Below are 24,349 nucleotides of genomic sequence, written 5' to 3'. Positions count from 1 at the left end.
AGCCTTTCCTGTTCGGATCGCGCGGTTCACAAACAGTTTCATCCCAAGAACTCTAAATGCACTCAATCAGTCCATCAAGTGCTCCTTGTAGAACTGTTTGTACTTGCAAGTTACCGTGAGGTAATTGTACTTATGATACAGTTATATTATTGCACAACCTGAGCCACTTTATAAAGCGCGTATTTACATATGATGACGATATCATTTTTAAGATGAAATGCAGCAAAATATGTTGTTTATATTATACAGATAAAACTAACTTTAACTACACGGTGCCACAGTGCTAGCGAGCTTGAGCTTCGTTCATGGTTTGTTCCTACCTCGCGCTGTATTCATGCTCTGGCTGGAGCGACACTGGAAGGATAGATGGATAGAATAATTAAACATTACAAAGATATTTCGATGTTCCTTAAGAGTTTTGAAGAATCGACGTTCTAAGCTTACAGATGGCTTAACGTCTATTACAGAGCTGATTGTGTGGCGATTGGGTAATTGGAGAAAGAAAAGTAAGGACAGGAATTGGGGGATAGTACGTTTGAAAAAGACAGTACTTCTGTAATAAAGCATTTCATTGAAGGTCACGCATGGCGCAGCAAGCATCTTGCTGTAAGACATGAACAATCACTGTGCCACCGTGTTCCCATGTTTAATAACATGCTTTAACTCATATCATCATGAAAATGATATCACATATACTTCTCAGTATTTGAATTACTCAGAGAGCTGTAATATTACGAACATATTGGATTCTGTGTCCTGTCGGAGGAAGAGCACGTAGTGATTCAGGCACATAGAGCACATATAAGATCAAATACAGAACAAAGCATTTAACGTGCTACTTTAGTTACGATGGGATTTGAGAAACTAGTAAATTAAACAATTTTAAGATGAAGTTTATGATGTTCTACTTTAATGACAAAATAAACTATGTGATTAAAGTGGAAATTTCGAGATTAAAGTTGACATTTCGTGCTTTTTTCACACTGTGTGCCTTTTTTTTCACTGTACCCTAATAAGCTTTCATATGACACTCAGATGGTGGGCTACGAGTTGCCTTTTCACGCCGACTTTGATATGTGACAACTTCTTTTTTATTTCGGGCACTGTGCGACTTTGTGAACTTGAGCTTTCGAGTTTCTCCGACACTCTAGGTCACTCGATCAACTTCCTTTTGTTTATTATATTACTGTTTAAACCAACAAACAGTATGTTTTTCTTTGCCTCCATTTGGTATTTACTGAAATTCTTCTATTTTTCCTCGTACTTTTGCCATTGCCTTTTCACAGAACGCTGGGCATAAGGGCTATTTATATTGATTTGCATATTCAAAGAGGCATAATTCTGGGAGGAGTTGGGGCGGAAAAGCAGGCGCGTGCACATGGGTTTATTTCCACGCTGAGCGGGATTTATATAGTGGAAGAACGCGGAAGTTGGTGAACGCACACATTCCTGCATCTGGATTTTTCTGTGCGTAAGCACATTTCGGCTTTTGTGAATTCTATGCACGCCGTTATGCATGAGGCCCCAGGTGTTATATTTGTAGCTGGAGGTGTACAGAGTGAGGAGAAAATGAGATAGAACTGTTCCTTGTGGTGCTCCAGTGTTGCTGAAATTCACTTCAGAAACAGTCTGCGGTCTACCTGACAGATAGTCCATTATCCAGGACACCACAGGCTCATCTACCTGCATATCTCTGAGCTTATCCCTTAACTGGGACAGCTGGATGGTATTATTATTATTATTGAAGGTGCTGGAGAAATCAAAAAACATAATGTTAGGATATAGGGGGTTGGACAATGACTGACTGTTTTTAAGACTACAGGTAATTTTCCATAAAAAATATTGCATAAACTAATCAGCTATTGGCAGATGATACCCAAAAGCAAACGTTCTGTAGAATAATGCATACTTTCACGATATTTGCATTAAAGGCATGGATGGGTAACTATGCTTTGGTCGTGCATTAAGAAAAAGGCAGGGTTCAGTCTCCGGCTTACTGGTTGGATGGATGGGGAGATACTTAACGTGTACATGGTTGTTAAGATATTTTGCCAGTGGGTTTCGTGATTGGCTTGTATAGATTTTTTCAATAAAAATAACGACGTTTGCAATCTCGAAAGCCTTATTTTAAAGTTGTTTTTTTTTTGGCTTGCGTGACTTGCGAATGTTCTTTTAAGGCCCACGAACTCTCCACCAACGGACAATGCTTCTCGTGCGCATAGATTACGCAAAAAACTACAAATCCCATTATGCTTGGCACATGAGCTTGCGCTTCAAATGTATAGAGCGACGAAGGATAGAATGTTACAAGTACGTATTGCAGATGATTTTAATTTATTTAAGCTTTTATTCTGCAATTATAGCATTGGTAACGCAAATTGTATTACAAGATGTACCTAAACGGTTATAAACATTAATATAAGCTTTATGTTTCTGTCTGCTGCTTAAATGAGACATTCCAGGAAGTACCATTACTTGTAGATAATGAGGGGGATTGTGTGGAACTTATAATCAATTGCTTTACTAAAGCGATATATATATATATATACATATACATAATTGCTCCTACAATATTTTAATATTTTATCTATTTAATAAATATCTTCGTCGATATTAGTTTTAATTTGAGTAATCGACGTTTGAAGGAAATATGCTCTCCCCTTATTTTCATCAAAATGCTAGCACACTAAGTGCGGCGGTGTTGCTGCCTCTCATTGTTCCGGCGCGGAGCTTTGCATTAGTCTTAGTATTGGCGTTTAATTTAAAATAAATAGTGCCTATATACCAAGAGGAGTAGAGGACACCTTAGTCGTCGATTGTGCACGCTCTCTTCGCCTCGCTTTGCTGTCTGGTTATCAACAATTGTCCAGGAGCGGGAGCCTGGTGTCCTGTACACTGCTGCCCAGCGCTGAAGCCGGTGGTTCCCGCAGTGATTCCACCCAGATCCCGGGCCCGAGAAGAGGACGCGTAGCAGTGTTCGACAAGATATTCTGTGGGGCTGCAGCGGGGCGACCCTATCTGCTCTGGTCAACTGGAACATTTTCCCTCATTTTCCTAAGTGAGAAGATGCCCGCTCCGAGCCAGGCCCATTGATGGCTGCCTATCTAGGGAAGTTGCAAGCGCCACTGGGTCAGAGCAAGAGAGCCAAAGCAGGTACAGGCATTCGGTGTTGAGCCCCGTCCCCACTTTGTGGAACGATTGCAGAGGTAGGCAAGCGATAGCTAACTATTAGGAGTACTGAAAGGCAGTGGGCAGGATCTGACTTGCTGTCATACCACCTCCGATCCCTGTCACTTGGGAGGCCCATAGAAGGGACGAATAGTCCAGTTCACGGCCAGGCTTGGTTCAGTTTCTGTCACTTCAGTTCTGTAACAATGTTAGCACAATCTCAGCCTTAATTAATCTCACGTCTACTGAGATAAACTGGTTTTAACTAAATAAGCAGCAGTAGAGTTACTAAACCAAATATACTAAATGAAAATCTTGTATTCTTGGGATATTAATCCGGTCATTCCAGTGTTTTACAGGTTCAGTGACTTTCTTGCTATTTTAGTTTAAGATGAGGTTTTGATTGAAACACACTAAATTAGTTCGTATTTTACGTTGCGCCTATCATGGTGAGCATTATTACACAAATGTAAATTCATCGAAATAGGTTTAAACAACGCAACCCGTTCTTGTTCAGGTAATTGTATTGAGATGACGGTGTACGCCATACATAGTATCTCTCTTTCACGCTTACAAAGCAGATCCCGTGTTTGTGTTATACTCTGACACATAATTTTGCTAAATTTATGAGTTTGATTGGTGTCAAGTAAACTCTCCTTACGTATTTGTAATGTTAAAGTGAATTAGTCAAAGCTTTGAAAATGCAAGCTGTATTTTCAATTTTAGTGGATTTCCTCTGCGTGATTTTGTTAATTTATGCTTATGCATTGCGATGGACTGGTTCCCCTTCCAGGGTCTGTTCCTGTTTTGCCTCAACTACAACTACAACTATTTCCAGGAAAGGCATCAACTCGGAATATTGATGCTCTAACTAATTATTCAGTGTTTGGAGCAAATTTTATTGTATGGAAATTGAGAGAGAAGTTGAATCTCAGCCCATGATAATTCAGACTCTGTTGTAGAAAATTGGTGAGAATGAATTTGTAAAAAAATCCAAGTTAAGTTAGTAAGGCAATAGTTGTAACGTTTTCCTCTAGCGCTTTGAGTACTGAGAAAAGCGCTATATAAATGTAATGAATTATTATTATTATTATTCCTTTGGAAAGATCACTTTTAAAAATTTAGGTAGAGTTAACTTTTTTTTCTCTTGTAGAAATGGAAGACAACAACTTTAAGCAAGTAAATGCAGTTCAGCATTTTTGACTATTTTTTTTGTATTTGTTACATATTGCTCACTTTAATGTGTGTGCATTAACAAGCAAGGGCTGTTGATAACCAGCTGAAGAGAATCTGTTATCATTACTCTTTATTTGGCTGAAGCCTTTATTCAAGGTGAATTATAGCATTTGAGAGATACAGCTGGTTACATTTTTTATTTTTCCAACTGGAGCACAGTTAGGAGAAGTGACTTGCTTATGTTCACACAGTGTCTGAAGCAGGATTTGAACCCACAGCCTTGGAGTTTGAAGTCCCAAGTCATAATCCACACTTTCTACCATGTTTTGTGCTCTTTTAGTTTAAAAGGTATTATTGCAGATGTATTGTGGTAGCTGGATTACTGAGGCTTGATGATCCAGTAAAAATGTAAATGGCATCATTCAGTCAAGGGCTTCATGTAAATTCTCATTGTAACTTACTACACATATAACATGCCAATGTTAACTTTTTGTGTATGGCAGAATGGTGAAACACTGGAAATTGACCTGAGATTTCCAGAGCAATAATCTGTCTGGTTACTGCCTGTGAGAAATTTGCACAAGGGACTCCGATTTACTCTTGGAGTCTAAAGGCCTGTTAGCCTGACAGGCAAGTTTTAATAGATCCAGAGTGAGTAGGTGTGTGACACGTGACTGATCAGAATTCTGTCAAAAAGGAGCTTTTGTCACTGAGCCAGCACTGTAAGGAGTGGCTCCTGCCACTCACAGCATGCTCTGAAAATGAATGGATATTCCTATGGGATTGAAAATGTTCTATAAATCTATATATAAAAAAAAAAAAAAAAATGTAATCATATGCTTTCTGGTAATGAAAACACCTGTTTAAATTGAGTAGAATAATAATATTAGTAGTTTAATTTTTGTGTTAAGTGACTTTGAAAGAGGAATTCATTCCTTCATTTTAGTTATAACTAGCCATGATACCTGTTGCAGATAGGTAGTAGAATATTTGCTGCCTCTTTCCCTATGGTACTTTAGGTGCCTTTCCTCCCTATTTGCTTCTGTGAATGCCTCCTCACCGGTGCTTCCTCTCTCAAGTGTGAGTGTAAAGCCTGTGTCTCATACTAGCTCATTATTTGTGAAGCACCTTTCTCACCCCTGTCTTGTTTTATACTTGCCACCTTTGAAGGCAACTCTCTCAGTGTGCTTCATATGTCTTTACTCCTCCTTGTGCACGCCACATCTCCTTTTTGATTGCATCACCAAAGTCAAAATGACCGGTCATACCAAAATGGAACTAACCAATCATTTTGCTCTGAGGGACTGGACACACAGACCTTAGTGTTTTATTATATAGTACACTAGGGGGCTCTGCACTCTGCTCGCTTCGCTCACCAACCCCTGGGCGGGCACTACGTGCTAGCCACTTTGCGGCTATGCCGCTTGATTATGGGGAAGCGGATGTACAATTTAAACAGATTGTTATTTTCATGGGAATTGTTACATATGCATAATAGACCTAACTATTTTACATTACGGCAAGTAATTAACCATGGTAAAACATAATAAATTGAAAGAAAATTATGTTTAATGTTGCGTTAGAGGTATTCTTTGCGTTATACGTTTTCGTTGTTTGGCTTTGAAATTCACATGCAAATACTTTTTAAACTTACACTTTTACTGTAAAACTTCAGTAAAAACAATATTTGGAATTAACTTTTCTTCAATATCGCATTGAATTTTGATTCAGTGTTTGGACTTCCATCGTGACAACGCAAAGTATATCTGGCCATGAGTGAATATCATTTCTTTCTCTCTAATAAATAAACCTACTTTTTCAAATGTTTGTCTCTATGATTTTAATTATCATAGCAAAAGCTATTTTAACGGGAAACTGTAAACGTTATAATACGAATAGAATATCACAGTCTCCTTTGGTGTCTAATGTTATCCGTGGAAGATGTACTATGTTACCTTTCTTGCCACCTGCTAAAATTTACATGTCAGAATTGTTCGACCAATTTTCAATACAACTAATCTTGTCCAGTTGCATAGGCCATCACTCAGACATAAATTCCGCAATAGCATTAAGATACATCCTTCTTTCAACAGTAATTTGGCTGGTGGAAGACCAGACAGTGTTAATGGTTGTAGATATTCTGCGCAATATTATAAGTTGATGTTTTTCATCTTCCGCACGATCACCACCAACTTTTTCAGCATAGTCTATTGATACACATTTAACCAATTTGCCGTGTAACTGATTGACAATTTTCGCATTAATTTGTTTGACTTCATCATTCCTCGATGCTAGGATTGCCCGTGTACTCATTTCTTCTGTTGATAACACTTTGCGATAAAATTCTTCAATAAAATTTGGAAATAGTAAGTCTTCTTTTATTGGGAACTTAAAGTGAGGAAAACGTAAAAATTTATAAGAGCTGAGAGCACAAGAACTGTGTATAACAAAACCATTCACATAAATGAGATGTGAGAGGACCGTGGCCGTGGGCTGTTAACCAGAAATGGTTGAGAGGAGAGCGGGGCCCCCTCTACCAACTTGAAAAAATCTGTTGGCAATAGTTTTGTCTTGTCTCAAGATTTTCTTTTATAATAGAGAGATAATGTGCACAGTTACAGTAGGAGGTCATTTTGTCTTGCAGTATCCCACCAGTACATGATAGGTCACATCTACATACTTTTCACTCACAAAGGTCAGATTTAGATTACAGTGATCAATGTAAATTGTACAACTTTGAGATATCGAAAGCAGACCTGAATATCTAGAGGAGTCCAAGCAGACTCGAAGCATGTGCAAAATTTGCACAAAGTGTCACTGGGCTGGGATTCAATGTGGGTTTCTGGAGCTGTGAGGCAGTATTGGTAGTTATTATCAATACCATGTGGTTTTCAGTCAATCCCTGCATTTTTCAGAGCCCACGTGCTCTTGTCTGTTTTCAGGAAACCACATTTATCCCAGCAGCAATGGGTGAAAATGCCAAATAGGCTTGCCACCACACCTCATTTTGGTCAGGCAAGGTATTCCTTGTAAATTTCCTCTTTCATTAATGTAGTAATTAGTCAGAAATATCCAGTGTTCGCTTCTACAAAGTGCATGTGTTGCAATGAGCTGAAGCAGTCACACATTATTTACATGGCAAATAAATAATCCACATTTCTATTTTAACAGAAAAAAACACAAGAAGTGTGCAAGTGCTGTCCAGTTGTAGCCCATATAGAGGTACATCTCCCACCTATTAGGTCGTTTTCAAGTATCATGACTATTAGTTAGGCCTGGTGACTGTAATTAAACAATGAATTTACATTATGTTGAATGAGTGAATGCTGCTGAAAATAAACCGTCTACATGACAGAGTCCACTACCAGTACACAGTCTCGCAACTGGATCACTTTTACCACTGTTTTCCAGTGCTGGAAATAAACAAAAGAGCTGATGTTCACTTGTTGTTTGCATGTTGGCAGGCTGCCCTTATCACTGTAGTCAGTTCAGCCCCTGCTGAGCTTGGCACAAGCTGTAAACAATCAGTTATCATCATTTAATATTTTAATTAAGGATCTTAATCAGTAGGGTAATTAAGAGTGGAGTTGCAGAAAAGGACAAAAATGTTATATCACACCACCTAAGAAGGCTGTCTGTTCTCTGATCAGAAAATTATAGACCAGAGTGAGGGAATGTTTGTCCATCTATCCATTTTCTGAACCTTCCTCTAATCCTTCTAGTACTAGGCACAAAGCAGGAACAAACCCTTAATAATACTTCTGTCCATCGTGGGGCTTGCTCGCTCATAGCAGGCTTATTTAACTTAACCAACACATGTTGTGATTTGAAAGGAACAAATGCAGCTACACTGAGAAGATGCAGAAATAAGGAAGATGTAAAAGTCTGTCGCAGAGCATGAATATGAATCCAGGTCTCTGTAAGCTTGAGGTGGGAGAACTAATTGTTTCTCCACTTTATAGCCCCTAAAGTCTCCTTATGTAAAGTATAATAAAACCAAAAAAAGCTGTAAACCTCATTGGGGAACATAATCCATCATTACCTTCATTTATTACCCTCTTTATTTATTTATTTATTTATTTTATTTTGTTAATAGATACTTCAGGGTAACTTAGGTATAGCAAAGTGAGCTTGGGCTTTAGGAATTTTTATTTTGGGAGAGAGCAAGTACTCCATCTTTACCTTGTTTAGGTGGCTTGAAGTTTCTCCATTATAGCTGATCTCTCTCAGAGAAGTACTCTTATCTGGTGTCATTGTAGGCAGTGAAAGGAAGGCTTTAAATTAATTGAACACAACATTTCATTATGAAACATTTCATCTCCATTTTTATTTTGGGTTGCACATAGAGGAAAATGTTTTTACACGTGTACTAAAGTGACAATTTATGAAAAATCAGCGCTGCATACCGGTAGCTGCATGGTTGAGCAGAAGTCCGATATACAGTATCTGTCTGTCCAACACCATCACAGTGTTGTGAAGTTCATTCCTGACAGCAATGGCCACAAGACTTCCATTTTATTCACATCCACAGCCTCACAGACCCTGGCCTTTGGTTCACTGGTTCACCTAACGTGTTGTCTTAATATAGTGGGGCGGCTTTCTGTTAGTTTTGTATTCTGAAGAAGACATTGGAGTCGGTTTTGCTTTTTTTTATTTGGAATTTAATTAGTGTTGCATTTTATTCACTTGAATTCATAACTAAGGATGGTATGCAGGTGTCTTATGCTCTGCACTCGTATGACTGAAAATGCCTGAGCTTAGTCAGTGGCCATCTATCCTGACATAAAGAGAGCAAAGCACAAAAGTAAAATCTGGTGTGAAGCAAGCTTAGAATATTTGCTGTTATTTGTCTTTGAACACTCCCTGCCTCCCGCTTTCTTGTGATAGTCCTGTCCATGTTTATCTTTCCCGATGACTCACTAGTACTGCGTTCATCATAGAGGAACTTTCAGGCCATTGCCTGCCTCACTGTCTAGCCAGACTGTCACTTTCTGCTGAGCATTTTAGGTTTCAAGAGGTACTGCGTTCATCATAGAGGAACTTTCAGGCCATTGCCTGCCTCACTGTCTAGCCAGACTGTCACTTTCTGCTGAGCATTTTAGGTTTCCATTCTAAAGACAAGGTCATTGCCCAGGTACGAATTTGCTCTGCTGATCTAATACTAAAATTATTTTCTGATGGGGTTTCCAGTATACATTTTTATAATTTTTACTACGTTTTCTAACCCAGAAATCACTTGTTGCAAATGATTGGAGGTTTTAGCTCAGTGCCAGTGTCCTTGAACTTATTACTTACAAGCTAGGAAAGTGCTGAAGGTAACTAGTTTTTAACATTTTTAAATTTCAATTTAATCATAACAATAATACATTTATTTATAGAGTACCCTTCCTCTGCTCAAAGGGCTTCACAAATATAAAAGCAAAGGACATGCTCAATAAGTAATACTTGAATGATAGCAGTATCATAGCATTAAATCTCATATAAAAGGTAAGTATTTGAAACATGAAGTTCTGGGATAGAATAAGAAACATTTCCACTTATGAGCTAAGAACTAAATAACATTTTATCATTTTGTTAATTTGTTGTAAGATTTTTTTGCAGGCTAGTATGATAGTATGTAGAGCAAATGATTAGCAATATATTGTAATTAAGTTTTAAAGTGGACAGATCTGTGGTACCATAACTTCTCTCATTGTTTGTCTTTGACTTCCCACTTTATTGTTCTACTTTGAAATTAGCTATAAAAATTTAAAAACTGATTCACATTGCAATAATCGAGGCCTCAGTCCTGTGTCTGCATTTTATAGTACATCAATCCATAGGTCTATTGGTTTTGACACAGACATTTCTATGGGTGTCTGCTTTAATGTTAATTAGTAAATATTAAAAAAAAAAAAAAGAGAAAGATGGAACCATTTATCAGTTCTGTTTTATCATGTAGTTGAATGTTTGGCTGTTATGCACTTTTTAGTAATATTTAAAAAAAAAAAAAATCTGAGATGTGTAGTCTTGGTAAAGCTAAAATGTATTTATGAAATTGGGTGGGTGGGTATCTGTTTATTTGTTCCTTATTTTTTTCTTCACTTTTTGACCATAAAAATGATTTAATTTTATTGTAGAATTTAAGCGTGTAATTCAGCTGTGTATGTTAACCCTTTAAATGGTACTTTAGTAGAACGCCTGCTGAACTCATAAGTCCGCATAGCTCTACTCAGTTTGTGTGCATCACTGACAATATTCATATAACAAACTCTATAGCTGTTGAATTCTGGCTCATTAAGTGACATATTCATCATTTCCACAGGAGTAAATATGAAGAGCCCAGAAAAGAAGAAAAGAAAGTCAAGTGCCCAGGTAAATAACTGCTTTGTAATGTATTTTGTTAATAGGGCACAGATTGTTAGTTGAAGTTTTTTTTTTTATTTTTTTTTTTATTTATTTATTTTTTTTGGACAAGTCATTTATAATTAGAGCTACATTTTTGCTGTGTGCTAGAATGACGGTTGGAAGTACTACACAAATCATGTATTGACATTTGGGAGACCAACTTATACCGTTACAAAATACAAATGTTACTTTTATACTCTATTTGAAACATAATTAGAGTTAAACTGCTTAAATAACTGCTTTGTAGACCTTAATCTGCCCTTTCTGTTCTCTCTTGCCCTGCTTCTGTTAAATGTCAGAGACAGACAGTACCCAATCTAAAACACATGGTAAAGTTGAAATGCTGTTGACTGTTGAAAAGACATGCTTGTATACTTAAGGCATTAATATACTTTTGTAGAAGGCTTGAAAATATGTTTGTATTTATTTTTTAAATGTTAATTTTATGCATCACTGAAGCTGATGCTCTATTGTGGTCTGTATGACTGTTTAAAAAGGTAACAGAAAAGGCCAACATTGTGACTCCTTTATAGGTAAAACAAAGTCAATTTTTATTTACCTTGCATTTAAAACTAACCTCCCTGTTTGACTGTTTTATACCACATGTTAAAAATTTGTATTGATTAATTTTTCAAAATATGATTCTAAAACTGCCAAATGTGAGCTCCTTACTACTGTCTCCTCCACTCACCGATATCACAGCAGTATTTGTAGGAAGTGCTCTTCAGTGACAGTTTCTGCTGCTTTGTATGGAAAGGGAAATCAAATCAGTTAGCAAAATGACACTATTATAGTTGTCATGAGCCTTGCTTGGAGTGTTCCTAGCTATATAATTAGTTCAAGATCAAATTTATGGTCGTACCCACATATTACGTGTATATCTCCTACAGACTAATGACAGTAGTATAATACCAACAGACAGACAATTAATTCAGCACCACCACCATTTCATTTATACAGCATATTTTCATACAATATGTTCTCAGAGCACATTACAAGAAGTTATTAAAAATGCAAACAAAAAATATATAATAATAATAAATAAATACTTAAAAATAATTGAAGTAAACACAAATTTACAAAATACATGTAAATAAGTAACAGAAATGGAAGAGTCCTTGCGCATGGCTTAAATTACTGTTAAGTAAACACATTTTTTAAATCTCTAATAGTTACAGTGGACAGTATGATGCTAGGATTAGCTAGCCAGAGAGGAGATGAAAATAAAAACTTAAGCTGGTGAGATGGTGGAGAAAATAAACCTCTGGTGGTTTCAAGGCTGCAGAGGGTTGTGATCAGATGACCATGGCGCAAGATGGCACTACAGAACACTGGAAAAGAACAGAAGAGGTTAACATTTGAAAATCTTTAAAGAATATGTTGTTATAATGCATTTTATAATGTATTAGAACTGACCCACAAAAAAAAAATGTATGAAAAAGCAGAACAACAAAGTTATCTCTATCAATAAAGCATTCTAGATTTTGGCGCATAACAATAAAAGATTGCCTTTTGCCATTCTTTGCTATTGGAATAATGAGCAAACTAATATTGAGGATCTAAGATTGTGACTGAGAATATAATGGGATTATAAGAACAAGAAGCAAGATTATTCAGATTTCAATATACGATTAAGAGTATTTTAAAAATCAGTCCTAAAGGACACCGGTAAGCAAAGTAGTAATAATTTTAGTACATTTTATTTACAAAGCATCTTTCTCATGCTCCCAACAAGGGAAAAAGTAGAAAAAAAAGTTTAAATATATAACATTTCATAAAAGTTAATATAAGCATAACACACTAAATGTAAGATAAATACAAGACTGAGTTCTAATAAAAGACAATAAACCAAAATAAAAATACAAAATGTTACAAGAAAACCCTGAATTAATAACATAATTTGTGATACAAACACATATCATCTTGAGCAGCTGGAGAGTGAGGGTAGACTGAGACACAGGGCAGAATCTCGGTGTAAGTCAAATGCCTTCATGAGTTTTAAGTTGTGTTTTTTGAAGAATGAATTAAGCCAGATGATCTTATTCATTTAGGGAGGCTGTTCTTCTAAACTTTGGGTGCGAAGGCTCTATCACCCATTGAGCACAGATTCGTTGGGGCACAACATAATTACCATAATCGGTGGACCTTAGTGTGAGAACTGAAGCATAGTGATGGAGGAGATTACTGAATTAGTCCAGTTCAAGGGTATTTAACGTTGTACTAGTTAGTAATAGAATTTTATATTCAATCATGTAAGACAATAAAGGTGGAGCAGGATGGATGTTACATGCTCGCCTGTGTTAGGACTCTTACTGCAGAGTCTTGAACCAACTGGAGCTGTGGTAACAGATTAAAAGGGACACCTGCCAGCATTGAGTTACATTAGTTGTTGTGGGATATAATAAAAGCACGGATAAGTTTCACAGCTTCAGAAAAGGAGAAAAATGAGGATATATTGTGAACGTGGAAGTAACTTTCTTAATGTGATTTTTTTTTTTTTTTTTTTTTTTTTTTGTGTGGATAGAGTAAGAAAGGGAGGATTTAAAAAAAAAAAAAAAAATGACACCATTTCTTCCAGAAGAAAAATCTATGATGATATCATCACTAACAACAATTGAAAAGGAGCTCATTTTCTTTAGTATCGATTCACATGACATTTGATTTGTTGCAGTTTATTTTTAAAGAGTTATGCACCATCCAGGTTTTAATTTCACAGAGTTAAGTTGTAAGCAGAGAAAACTCTGAGGAAGATGTACTTTTAACAGTTAGATAGATCTGAGTATCACCCGCATAAAATTGATAACCCAGTCCAGAGATAAAAATAATGTGGCCAAGGCAAAGCATGTAGATGCAGAACAGCAGAGGGCGGAGGACAGAGCTTTGAGGAACTCCTTGTTTTACTGGTGCTAAGCTGGATCTGCTGTTGCCAAGACTAACAAGCTCTTGCCTGTAGTCAGTTAGAACTAAAACCACTGGAGGGCAGTGCCAGAGATATTTAGAATGTTCTCCATTCTTCCATTCTGGACTGTAGAGTGCCATGCTTGGCAGAATCAAATGTTGCACTAAGATTTAAAAGAATTAATATGCTGATTTGTCCCGAGTCTGCAACCATACGCAAATCTTTAGTTTCTTGAAGCAGAGCAGCTTCACAGCTGAGCTGTGTTCTGAAAATAGGCTAACACGCTTTCATCAGCTTATTACAAATTAAGAAACTAGTTATGTAGTAGGTCACAACATGATCAAGAACTTTAAATAGAAAGGGTAAGTGAGGGAGAGGTCAAAAATTGTTCAAATTGTTAGCATTAAGACAAGACTTTTTTAACACTGGGGTTACAGAAGTGATTTTCAGAGTAGTGGGCACAGAGCCAGTGTTAAGGGATGTAGTTATTGTTGATACAGCTGGGATTATAACATGATTTGATAAGTGTCGTGAGGATGGGGTCCAGTAAACATGTAGTAGGCCTCTTTTTACAGAGCAAGTCATCAATAAATGTAGAAGTAGTGCATTTACTTCCAGAGTTTGGGAGCACTTTACTCTGAGCATAGGGGGAAAAAAAGGTTGTGAGTTGCAAAATGTGTAGGTCTGACCTCTTATGGCATGAGAGCACAATGGAGATGCTCAAACATTTAAACAGAAAATGTACCGTTACATGCTGTGTGGAGGAGTAAGACTCGCCGTCATCGCTGTAAGCTGAATGTTGCTTCAGTGTTATGTGACACAGATATATGAACACAATGTTTACTAGGCTAATAATTGAAGTCCTAGTCCATCTGCCTACAATGCGAGTAAAACACTAGCATATGCAACAGAGTTCTACATTAGATGGTATAAACATTCACATTTTTACTTACCATATATATATTTAAAAAAATTTTTTTTTTTTTATGCGTCAAGTTGGGGAGCATGCACTGGTACAGTGCGTTGCCGCACCCACTACGTGATGAAACAGCTTGGGATCCCGGTTGGCAACCCCCCAGATAGACACGTGGTCCAGTCCCACCCTCCGGAAATTACCCTCTATCTGCTGAAGCCAGGTGTTACGTTGGCGACCCCTTGGCCTGGTCCAGCCACTCGGGTCCCCAACAATGAGGATCTTACAAGCTGGATCACCCTCTGGAAAAGGCGCCACATGGCTGTAGTGCCATAACTGATGCTCCCTCACAATGCAGGTAATGTGCCTCATTCGGGACTCCATGAGCAACCGCTCATTCGACACAAAGTCAAACCAGCGGTACCCAAGGATTTTCTGGAGAGACACAGTACCAAAGGAGTCCAGTCTTCGTCTCAGGTTACTGGATATCATCCATGTCTCGCAACCATATAGCAAGGCAGGAATGCACCAGGACGCTAAAGACTTGGACCTTCGTCCTTTTGCATAAATATCGGGAGCGCTCCACACCCCTTTCCAGCGACCTCATGACCCCCTCACGCTCTCCCAATTGAATGCGGCCACTCTACTAAATTATAGTGCTACATGCTTGTATTCACTTTTAACATTAGCATGTGTTTCTTTACAAAAAATAGTTCCAAAGAAACATAATCCTGTCCAAGCAGAAGTTTTTTTTGTTTTTTTTTTTTGTCTCGTATGCAAAGGAAAACAAAATCTCACCAAAAGTACAGAGGTGAATCTTACAGCATATCAACAGCAACTGAAAGGTATATCGCTCATTCCAAATCAAAAGGCAGGAGCTGGGTGGAAAAGTAAAAGTTCCAGACTAGCTGGCTGTCAAACTTCAACTGGCTTTTATACAATCTGGTGTAAGACGCAATAATGTGCAGGTGCTGCTGTGGCAAGCCTAGTGTAGCCAGTAAAAACGGATTTTGTGGCAATCTAACTGCACACTTCCGACAGCAAATGACATGCAACAGGCTGCAACAGTGTGTTTGCTGCAAGCAAATGTGCCAAACAATCAGCAGTGGAAAAAGGTTTCCAGACACAAAAAAGACAAATGATGATGCAATAAGATACTGTGTAACTTTTCGCATACTCCCAACGAACACTTCAGTTAAAATAAACCTTGGACATTACATAGCAAAGGAAGAACTGAGTTTCATACAAATGAAACCACTTGCTTTGCTGCAAAAGGAAAATATTTCCTCAACATATGACAACTAATTTCAAACATTACTGCAAAAAAAAAAGTAAAAAAATAAAGTCATGATGGTGCAACAGATTCTTCCATGGTTTAATATTGTGGTGGTCAGATATTTACATAATGCTTTGCCGGAAACCGGGGGGAAAAAAAAAAACTTAAACATGTAATATAAGTTATTAAGTGTGTGTTTTGGTGTGATTCTGAATACATTAGCCATGTTGTGAGTTTAGTTAATTTATTGAAAACTGAAATATTGTGTGTGCGATTTTACTGCATGTCCAGAGCCAGAAGTGGTACCGTTTTGTTTCTATTTATTTTCAGTGTCTTATTATGTAAATGTGGTATAAAAAATTATATTTTGCTTAAAATATCTACAAGTAGTTAATTTTAAAAAATACATGTCTGACAATTTAATTCAAATCTGTTTAATTGGTGAAAAGTTCCAATTCATGCACCTTGTATTTAATTTGAAATGATTTTTTAAAACCCAAATAATTGATTAATTGACAAAATAATCACCAGATTAATCAACAATGTTTTTCAGTGTAAATAACAGGATGGTATTTATCCACAAGAATGAGATCCGAGACTCCTGCAGTTTTTTTACAGTGTAAAACATTTCCAGTAACATTAAGTGCTGTAGCAAGCAGGGGGTTTATGTATTTTAAAAAGCAAAATGGACAGCAATTTTTTCTGCTGCTATTTTTGGAAAGTGGACAGCACGGTGGTGCAGTGGTAGTACTGCTGCCTTGCAGTAAGGAGACCTGGGCTCGCTCCCTGGATCCTCCCTGCATGGAGTTTGCATGTTCTCCTTGTGTCTGCGTGGGTTTCCTGCCACAGTCCAAAGACATGCAGGTTAGGTGCATTGGTGATCCTAAATTGTCCCTTGTGCACGTGTGTGTGTGTGTGTGTGTGTGTGTGTGTGTGTGTGTGTGTGTCCATGTGCCCTGCAGTGGGGTTGTGCCTTGCCCGGGGTTTGTTTCCTGCCTTGGCCCTGTGTTGGCTGGGATTGGCTCCAGCAGACCCCTGTGACCCTGTAGTTAGGATATAGCGGGTTGGATAATGGATGGATGGATGGATATATTTGGATATAATATCAGTTAACACATGCTGTACATTAGTTAATTTATTCATTTTCTAAACCTACTTATTCCAGTTTGGGACACAGGTGACCTGAACATCAGTATAGTGTAGAATGCAATCCAAGACCAGGTGCCACTCCATCATCGAGCAGACTTGCTCACATGCCCACACATATGCCACATTGCTTATTAATTAAACCTGCACGTTAATGTATAGACAACTTCTGATTCAAAAGAAAAAAAATATACTGTTTATATTAGTACTGCAGTAAGCCTATTCTGAAAGTATTTAGACTTGTGAAAAAAAAATGTATGGATTTGTTTGTTTGACGAATTAGACACCATTTTTAGTAAAATTGCTTGAAAAACCATACAATACAGTCATCATGTCTGGCGCCCCTTCCAGGGTTAGTTTCTGCTTTGTTTTTGAGATATAATCCAGTTCTCTGTGATGTTTAAGCAGATGTAGAAAATGGATAGATTTTATTGTTTACTGCTTTGTTGTGTTTTCTTTCAAATCTGTTTACTGAAATTTCAGCCTGTGGCTGTAGATGTCTTTAAGTACTAGCTAAAATCATATTTTTTAACTACATTTATAATGTACAGTATATTGTTTTGCTATGAACACCTTCAGTATAAACAGATAAATAAAAAATATAGCCTTAAAGGAATATTCCACCTAGAATTTTTTTTTAAATGTTCCTTACCCCATGTACACTGCAGTGTTGAGCAAGAAAAATTTGTAACCTCCTTTTTTCGTGCAGATTGTATAGAAGAAATTTATGATATAACAGAAGGCATTATTAAGCAGTACTGTACTATGGCAAACAATGTGAAAAACATCCATGCAAAAACGATAGCAGACATGGATTATATGGATATATCTATCGTTCGCTTTTTTTACTTGAAGACCTGCCTTTCCCTGTCATTCGTTGGTCAGGAGTCCTGTCTTCAATTCAAAATCTGCTTCCTGTGAGTGTTTAGGTACCGGACGTGGATTATGCAACATGAGTATAGTGTGATATTTTTTTTTTTTTTCAATGGACATTTTTCACATTGTTTGCCATTGTATAGCACTGGTCATTATTGACTTCTGTTACGTCATAAACTTACAGTCATATAAAAAAGTTTGGGAACCCCTCTCAGTCTGCATAATAATTTACTCTACTTTCAACAAAAAAGATAACAGTGGTATGTCTTTCATTTCCTAAGAACATCTGAGTACTGGGGTGTTTTCCACACAGAGTTTTAGTGAAGCAGTATTTAGTTATATGAAATTTAAATCAAATGTGAAAAACTGGCTGTGCAAAAATTTCTGTACCCTTGTAATTTTGATGATTTGAATGCATGTAACTGCTCAATACTGATTACTTGCAACACCAAATTGGTTGGATTAGCTCATTAAGACTTGAACTTCATAGACAGGTGTGTCCAATCATGAGAAAGGGTATTTAAGGTGGTCAATTGCAAGTTGTGCTTCCCTTTGACTCTCCTAATAAGAGTGACAGCATGGGATCCTCAAAGCAACTCTCAAAAGATCTGAAAACAAAGATTGTTCAGTATCAAGGTTTAGGGGAAGGCTACAAAAAGCTATCTCAGAGGTTTAAACTGTCAGTTTCAACTGTAAGGAATGTAATCAGGAAATGGAAGGCCACAGGCACAGTTGCTGTTAAACCCAGGTCTGGCAGGCCAAGAAAAATACAGGAGCGGCATATGTGCAGGATTGTGAGAATGGTTACAGATAACCCACAGATCACCTACAAAGACCTGCAAGAACATCTTGCAGCAGATGGTGTATCTGTACATCATTCTACAATTCAGCGCAACTTGTACAAAGAACACCTGTATGGCAGAGTGATGAGAAAGAAGCCCTTTCTGCACTCACGCCACAAACGGAGTCGCTTGTTGCATGCAACTGCTCATTTAGACAAGCCAGATTCATTTTGGAATAAAGTGCTTTGGACTGATGAGACAAAAATTGAGTTATTTGGTCATAACAAAAAGTGCTTTGCATGGCAGAAGAAGAACACCGCATTCCAAGAAAAACACCTGCTACCTACTGTCAAATTTGGTGGAGGTTCCATCATGCTGTGGATTCTGTGTGGCTAGTTCAGGGACTCAACCCAATTCAACCCAATATCAACAAATTCTTCAGGATAATGTTCAAGCATCAGTCACAAAGTTGAAGTTACGTAGTGATTGGATATTCCAACAAGACAATGACCCAAAACACAGTTCGAAATCTACAAAGGCATTCATGCAGATGGAGAAGTACAATGTTCTGGAATGGCCGTCACGGTGCCCTGACTTGAATATCATCGAAAATCTATGGGATGATTTGAAGCAGGCTGTCCATGCTAGGCAGCCATCAAATTTAACTGAACTGGAGAGATTTTGTATGGAAGAATGGTCAAAAATACCTCCATCCAGAATCCAGACACTCATCAAAGGCTATAGGAGTCGTCTAGAGGCTGTTATATTTGCAAAAGGAGGCTCAACTAAGTATTGATGTAATATCTCTATTGGGGCGCCCAAATTTATACACCCGTCTAATTTTGTTATGCATATTTTCTGTTAATCCAATAAACTTAAAATCACTGCTGAAATACTACGGTTTCCATAAGGCATGTCATATATTAAAAGGAAGTTGCTACTTTGAAAGCTCAGCCAATGATGATAAACAAAAATCCAAAGAATTAAAAGGGGCTCCCAAACTTTTTGATATGACTGTATTTTTGTTTGTTCTGCATAAAAATATGACCTTAAACATTTTCTCGGCCACCACTACAAAGTAAGTAGATTAAGTAACGTTCAAAAATTATTTGGCGCATATTCCTTAAAAGCTAAACAGGCAATTGATGATTTTCAAGTTTGTAAATATAATTATTTCCAAAAGAAGTGACAAGATGTTATCTGTTCATTGTTTTTTGTCTGCTTACTCACTGCATTTTTCTTCTGTCCTCTTATACAGGGCGCTGCTTTCTCTCACTTATCAGAATTTGCTCCACCTCCCACACCAATGGTGGACCACCTCGTAGCTTCTAACCCTTTTGAAGATGACTTTGGACCACCCTCTCGAGGTGCTGGTCCTCCACCCGGACCACCTCCCACTGGGGGGCCTTTCTTACACAGTCCTGGGTCTGCAGGTCCAGGAGGATATGGAGGAGGTGGTGGTCTCAGGATGCCTGGTCCAGGGGTGCCTTATGGGGGAGCTGGTCAGTCTCTTCGTAGGCCTCCTTTCCCCTCCCCTGGACATCACCAGATGGGACCAGGAGGATTTGGTTTGCCTGGTTTTGGACAGCATGGTGGTGGAAACCTTGGTGGAGGATTTCCTCCTGGTCCACAGTTCAACATTCCTCAAAATTTTAGCCCACCAGGACCAATGCACCCTGGGGCAGGGTTTAATCCCATGCTTTCTCCTGGAGCACTGAGTGGAGGTGGAGGTGGTGGTGGTCCACCATCTCACCCACGGTTTGGACAGCAACAGCAGCAGCAAGGTGGTCATCCATTCAGCAGCCTTTCTGGCCCTAGACCTTTTCCAAATGCGATAAACAATATGTCTAACATGAATAATAGCCTTAATAATATGAACAACCTCAACAGCCTCCAGTCAGGACCTTACCCTAGCCCAGATGGCCACTTCACTAGCCCTAGCACTCCAGGAATTGGTGGTGATGATTCTAAAGCTTTCCACCCCCATCAGCAGCCATCTGCCCCTCCACCTCCTCCTTCTAACCCACCACAGTCTGGCCCTGGCGTCTTTCCGAATCATCCCTCTCACCCAAATCATCCAGAACCCCCGGCCCCTAATACCTCTCCTCCAGGCCCTGGCTCAGGGCCTATCGCAGGGCCTGTAAATGGGGGGCAGCCACAGCAAGCTGCACCCAATAACCAACCAAAACAACAGCTGCCACCAGGTTCTTTTCACCCGAATAACTGTGCTGGTAATGGGAGTGGTGGTGGTAATGGAGGGCCATTACCAGGTGGACCTGGTCAGGTTTCAGCTCCTACTCCCCCACCACAGATCAACAGTTCCAAAGCACCTGGAACAGGAGGTACTGGCAGTGGCCTGGTTTTTCCCTGTGGATTTTGCCTGTCTGAAGTACATGATGACCAGGATGCCATTCTGTGTGAGGCCTCATGTCAGAAGTGGTTCCATCGTGAATGCACCGGGATGACTGAAACAGCATACAGCCTTCTGACAAGGGAAAGCTCAGCTGTGTGGGCCTGCGACTTCTGTCTCAAGAGCAAAGAGATTCAGTCGGTGTATGTTCGTGAAGGTTTGGGGCAGCTTGTAGCTGCAAACGAGGGTTGATCTGGTCAGATTATCGTGTTTGGAAGCTTGCCTGACTAGCGCCTCCTTTTGGATGCTACAGTGAGTTCACAGCTGCTTAGAATTCTTTACATAATATAAGCACAAAAGAAAAGATGAACTACTTTTATAAGTATCTGTGAAAAGTCAGTTGCAATTGGACTTTACTGTTCCATTTATAAACTCTGATGATCCAAGTCAAACAAAGAGCTAGCTTACAAAGAAAACCTCACTTTGAGTTTCATTCTGAGCTTGCTGCTTAACTGAAGAAGCACTTGGCAGTGAGTGAATTCCACTGTTTACCAAAGGAAGCAAACACAGCCTCTGTTCCAGATACGAGCAAATCATTTGGATTCTTGGTTTCCGCCAGGAAGGATAAAGAGTTTAGTAGCATGATGACATGATGCTGTAGTGTTGAGTGTTCAGAGTTTGTAGGTGCACAGATTTACAGCATCGGGGGAGGGAGTGGGTGGGCATCAGGATAGCAATGCTACCATTGCATTTTATTCTGAATAAACCTTTGGCTTTTAGATAAAATTATTTGATTCACAGAAAAAGATGCTTGAACGGCCGCGGTATGTATTGTATATAAGAACAGGATGGTGTAACCATAATAACATATATTCTCCTTCCAAATCGGTTGTCTTCCCTGCACTTGGAATCTGCAAAACAAAGAAGGATATTGATTTAAACTAAACATTTACTTCTTGTAACTACATAGGATCCCTAAGCAATTCTCTCGATTTTTCATTAGTTTGCTTTCTGGCTCTACTGCCTTTTCATCCTGTTACTCATTTTTTTTCATGTGGGTTTGGTTGCTTCTTAACTCACTAGGCATTGTTCTGTTCTTGTGTTAGACTCTACAACTGGGTTGATCCAAAAGTTTCAAAATCTACGCTATGACACCTACTTCCCACAATCCAGTTCACACTGTATCAGGAGTTCTGGTTTCTCATGTCACATTGATTGTGAGGTCTGAAATATAAAATGTTGGACACAATTGGCATTTAAAATCAGGATATAATTTTAATAGTTTAATTTTTTTTTTAAATGTATAGAGTTTAACTTGGATGTATCAAATAAATTACTATTGTATGCATCATAAAGTCATAACTGGTGAGGCAAGTCTTTTCTGTGCCTGTCAGACTGAGGATTGTGCTAAATGGCAGTGTTTTTTTTTGTTAATGTTCTTCACCCCAAGGATGCAAAAGCATTGAAACAGAATATGACTGTGTTCACTAGACATGGGAGATGTGATCCACAGTCCTTCCTGGGTGTTGTATAACTTTTTATTTTAGATGCCATATATATTTTAAGGCCAGTACTTGTCCAGTCGCACTGTTTTTTTTTTTTTTTTTTTTTTTTTTTTTTGTTTTTTTTTAAGATTGTGGTTAAATTATTTCTAGGAGCTTAACTGTGGTAGCTGATTCAGTAGCCAGTAGTTCTCTAAAGTAGCTTTGATATGCTTGATTAACTGCCTGCCCGCTGTGTATTAAACAGTGTTATCCTAGTCTAATGTGTCAGGTTGGACATTTCTTTTCTGGTGGTGCTGTTGGCTTTCAGCACCATGTTTCATGGTAGGTAGGCCCTTGAAAAGGTGAATCGGATTTTTAACCTTTATTACCAAAAAAAAAAAAAAAAAACAGTATTCAGATAGTGGTGTTTTAAAAATTGTTGGTTTGCTTGAGTAATTCCTTCTGAATGTATCCAAAATCTCAAATTTGAAAACTACTAGGCTGTCCTTGAAGTGTAAAGAATTCCAACCTGCCTGACTGGTTGTGGTTAGCAAGCAGGCGTGTCTAGCAGTGTTTCCTCACTTGACAAATTGGTGCAACCGAGGTACAGATATGAGTAGATTATCCTTCTGCAGCTCTTAGGGTGGGAACAGTGTAGTAGAAATGGACAGGGATCAGGTAAAGGTGGCCATGCAGGTGCAACAATCTACCACTAGATAAAGCATTCTCTACGCATGTTTATTTCTCATTTTAGTGCGATTTCATATTCTTATTTGTTGGCAACCAGGCAAAACCAGTTGCAGTTGGAAGATATTTGTATAGTGTGCACATGTCTTATGAAAAATAGATTCAATATTGTGAAGGCTTCTGCAGTGCACAATGGTTCATGATGCTCGAGGAAGAAACAAAAAAAAAAAAAAAAGTCTGATCAATTAAAAGGTATTAATTGTGTTCATAACAGATGGTTTGCTTTAAAAATTTCCTTCAAGAGGAAAAACTCATCTCCATACAGATCCTGTGTGTTCCAGATGCTGGTGCCACTGTGTAAACTTGTTTACACCCTTCATTTTGGGCAGTAATACTCATTCATGCACTGTGTTTCCTGACAGTTTTGTTTTTTGTACTGATGTATTAAAATGTTTCTTACAAACTCCTCCAACTATTGAGGGGTATGCTGGTGTATACATTTACTGTTTCAAGTAAAAGAGGATTTTTTTACTCTAAGATCTGCTGCTTCCTTTTCATTGTTGCACAGTACATCACTGAACTCTTTACAACAATTATTAAGGCTACAGGATTAGACTCCAGCCCTTTGTCACTGACTTGGATTAAGTGGGTATATTAATGGAAGTAAATATAATCAGGAGTGCAGACTGTCTGGCCTTCCAGAAAGGGCTAACTTAATGGGAGGATTTCTGCCAAGCAATTTGATTACATATAACCTAGCAACATGTTCACCCAACCCAGAAGAATTGCCTTAAGCAGTTTTCCACCAGCCCTGACCACTTTTTTTTTTTTTTTAAAGTTGGTCTACTATTTTTAGTGGCCTGTCTGCTTTATGCAGTTATTGCTTGACATTGTTCTATCAGGGAGCCCTGTCATGCATCTGATCTTTAGACCCCCAGAACCATCCTTTTGTGGTGAATCAAACTGCTTGGCTATCAACATCCACTTGCCTGAAATGGGTTGGTATTTATATAAGACCCTCAGCTCTTTCTTTAACCTCAATTTTCAGTTGTTCAAACTCTAGAAAAAAGTGTTGCCTTTCTTCAGTGAGGTTTCTTCACAGTGCTGTGTTTGCCATATCCCATATCTGTACAGTATATGTTTGCCATATCCCATATCTGTACAGTATTTTTTTTTTATGCAAATGGAATGGCATTACAGCATTG

General features: G+C 38.3%; 1 protein-coding gene across 3 annotated transcripts in view; it reads left to right on the top strand.

Annotated features, from left to right (window-relative positions):
* Window positions 1-23,681, top strand: part of pygo2 (pygopus homolog 2 (Drosophila)) — a 168,001-nt gene extending 144,320 nt beyond the window's left edge. Inside the window, exons 2-4 of one of the 3 annotated variants that reach the window (XM_051923281.1) lie at window positions 2,810-3,153; window positions 10,649-10,698; window positions 19,882-23,681. In XM_051923281.1, coding sequence (XP_051779241.1) covers window positions 3,093-3,153; window positions 10,649-10,698; window positions 19,882-21,225 — 1,455 coding nt within the window. In that variant the 5' untranslated portion in view covers window positions 2,810-3,092 and the 3' untranslated portion in view covers window positions 21,226-23,681. Of the gene's footprint in view, window positions 1-2,690; window positions 3,207-10,648; window positions 10,699-19,881 lie in introns of those variants that run through there. The other 2 variants (XM_028794058.2, XM_028794059.2) reach the window with 2 other exon arrangements.
* The last annotated feature ends 668 nt before the right edge of the window (window positions 23,682-24,349 follow it).

Source organism: Erpetoichthys calabaricus, chromosome 2, assembly GCF_900747795.2.
Source record: "Erpetoichthys calabaricus chromosome 2, fErpCal1.3, whole genome shotgun sequence".
Taxonomy (NCBI): domain Eukaryota; kingdom Metazoa; phylum Chordata; class Cladistia; order Polypteriformes; family Polypteridae; genus Erpetoichthys; species Erpetoichthys calabaricus.
This window is presented reverse-complemented; position numbering and strand designations above follow the sequence as displayed.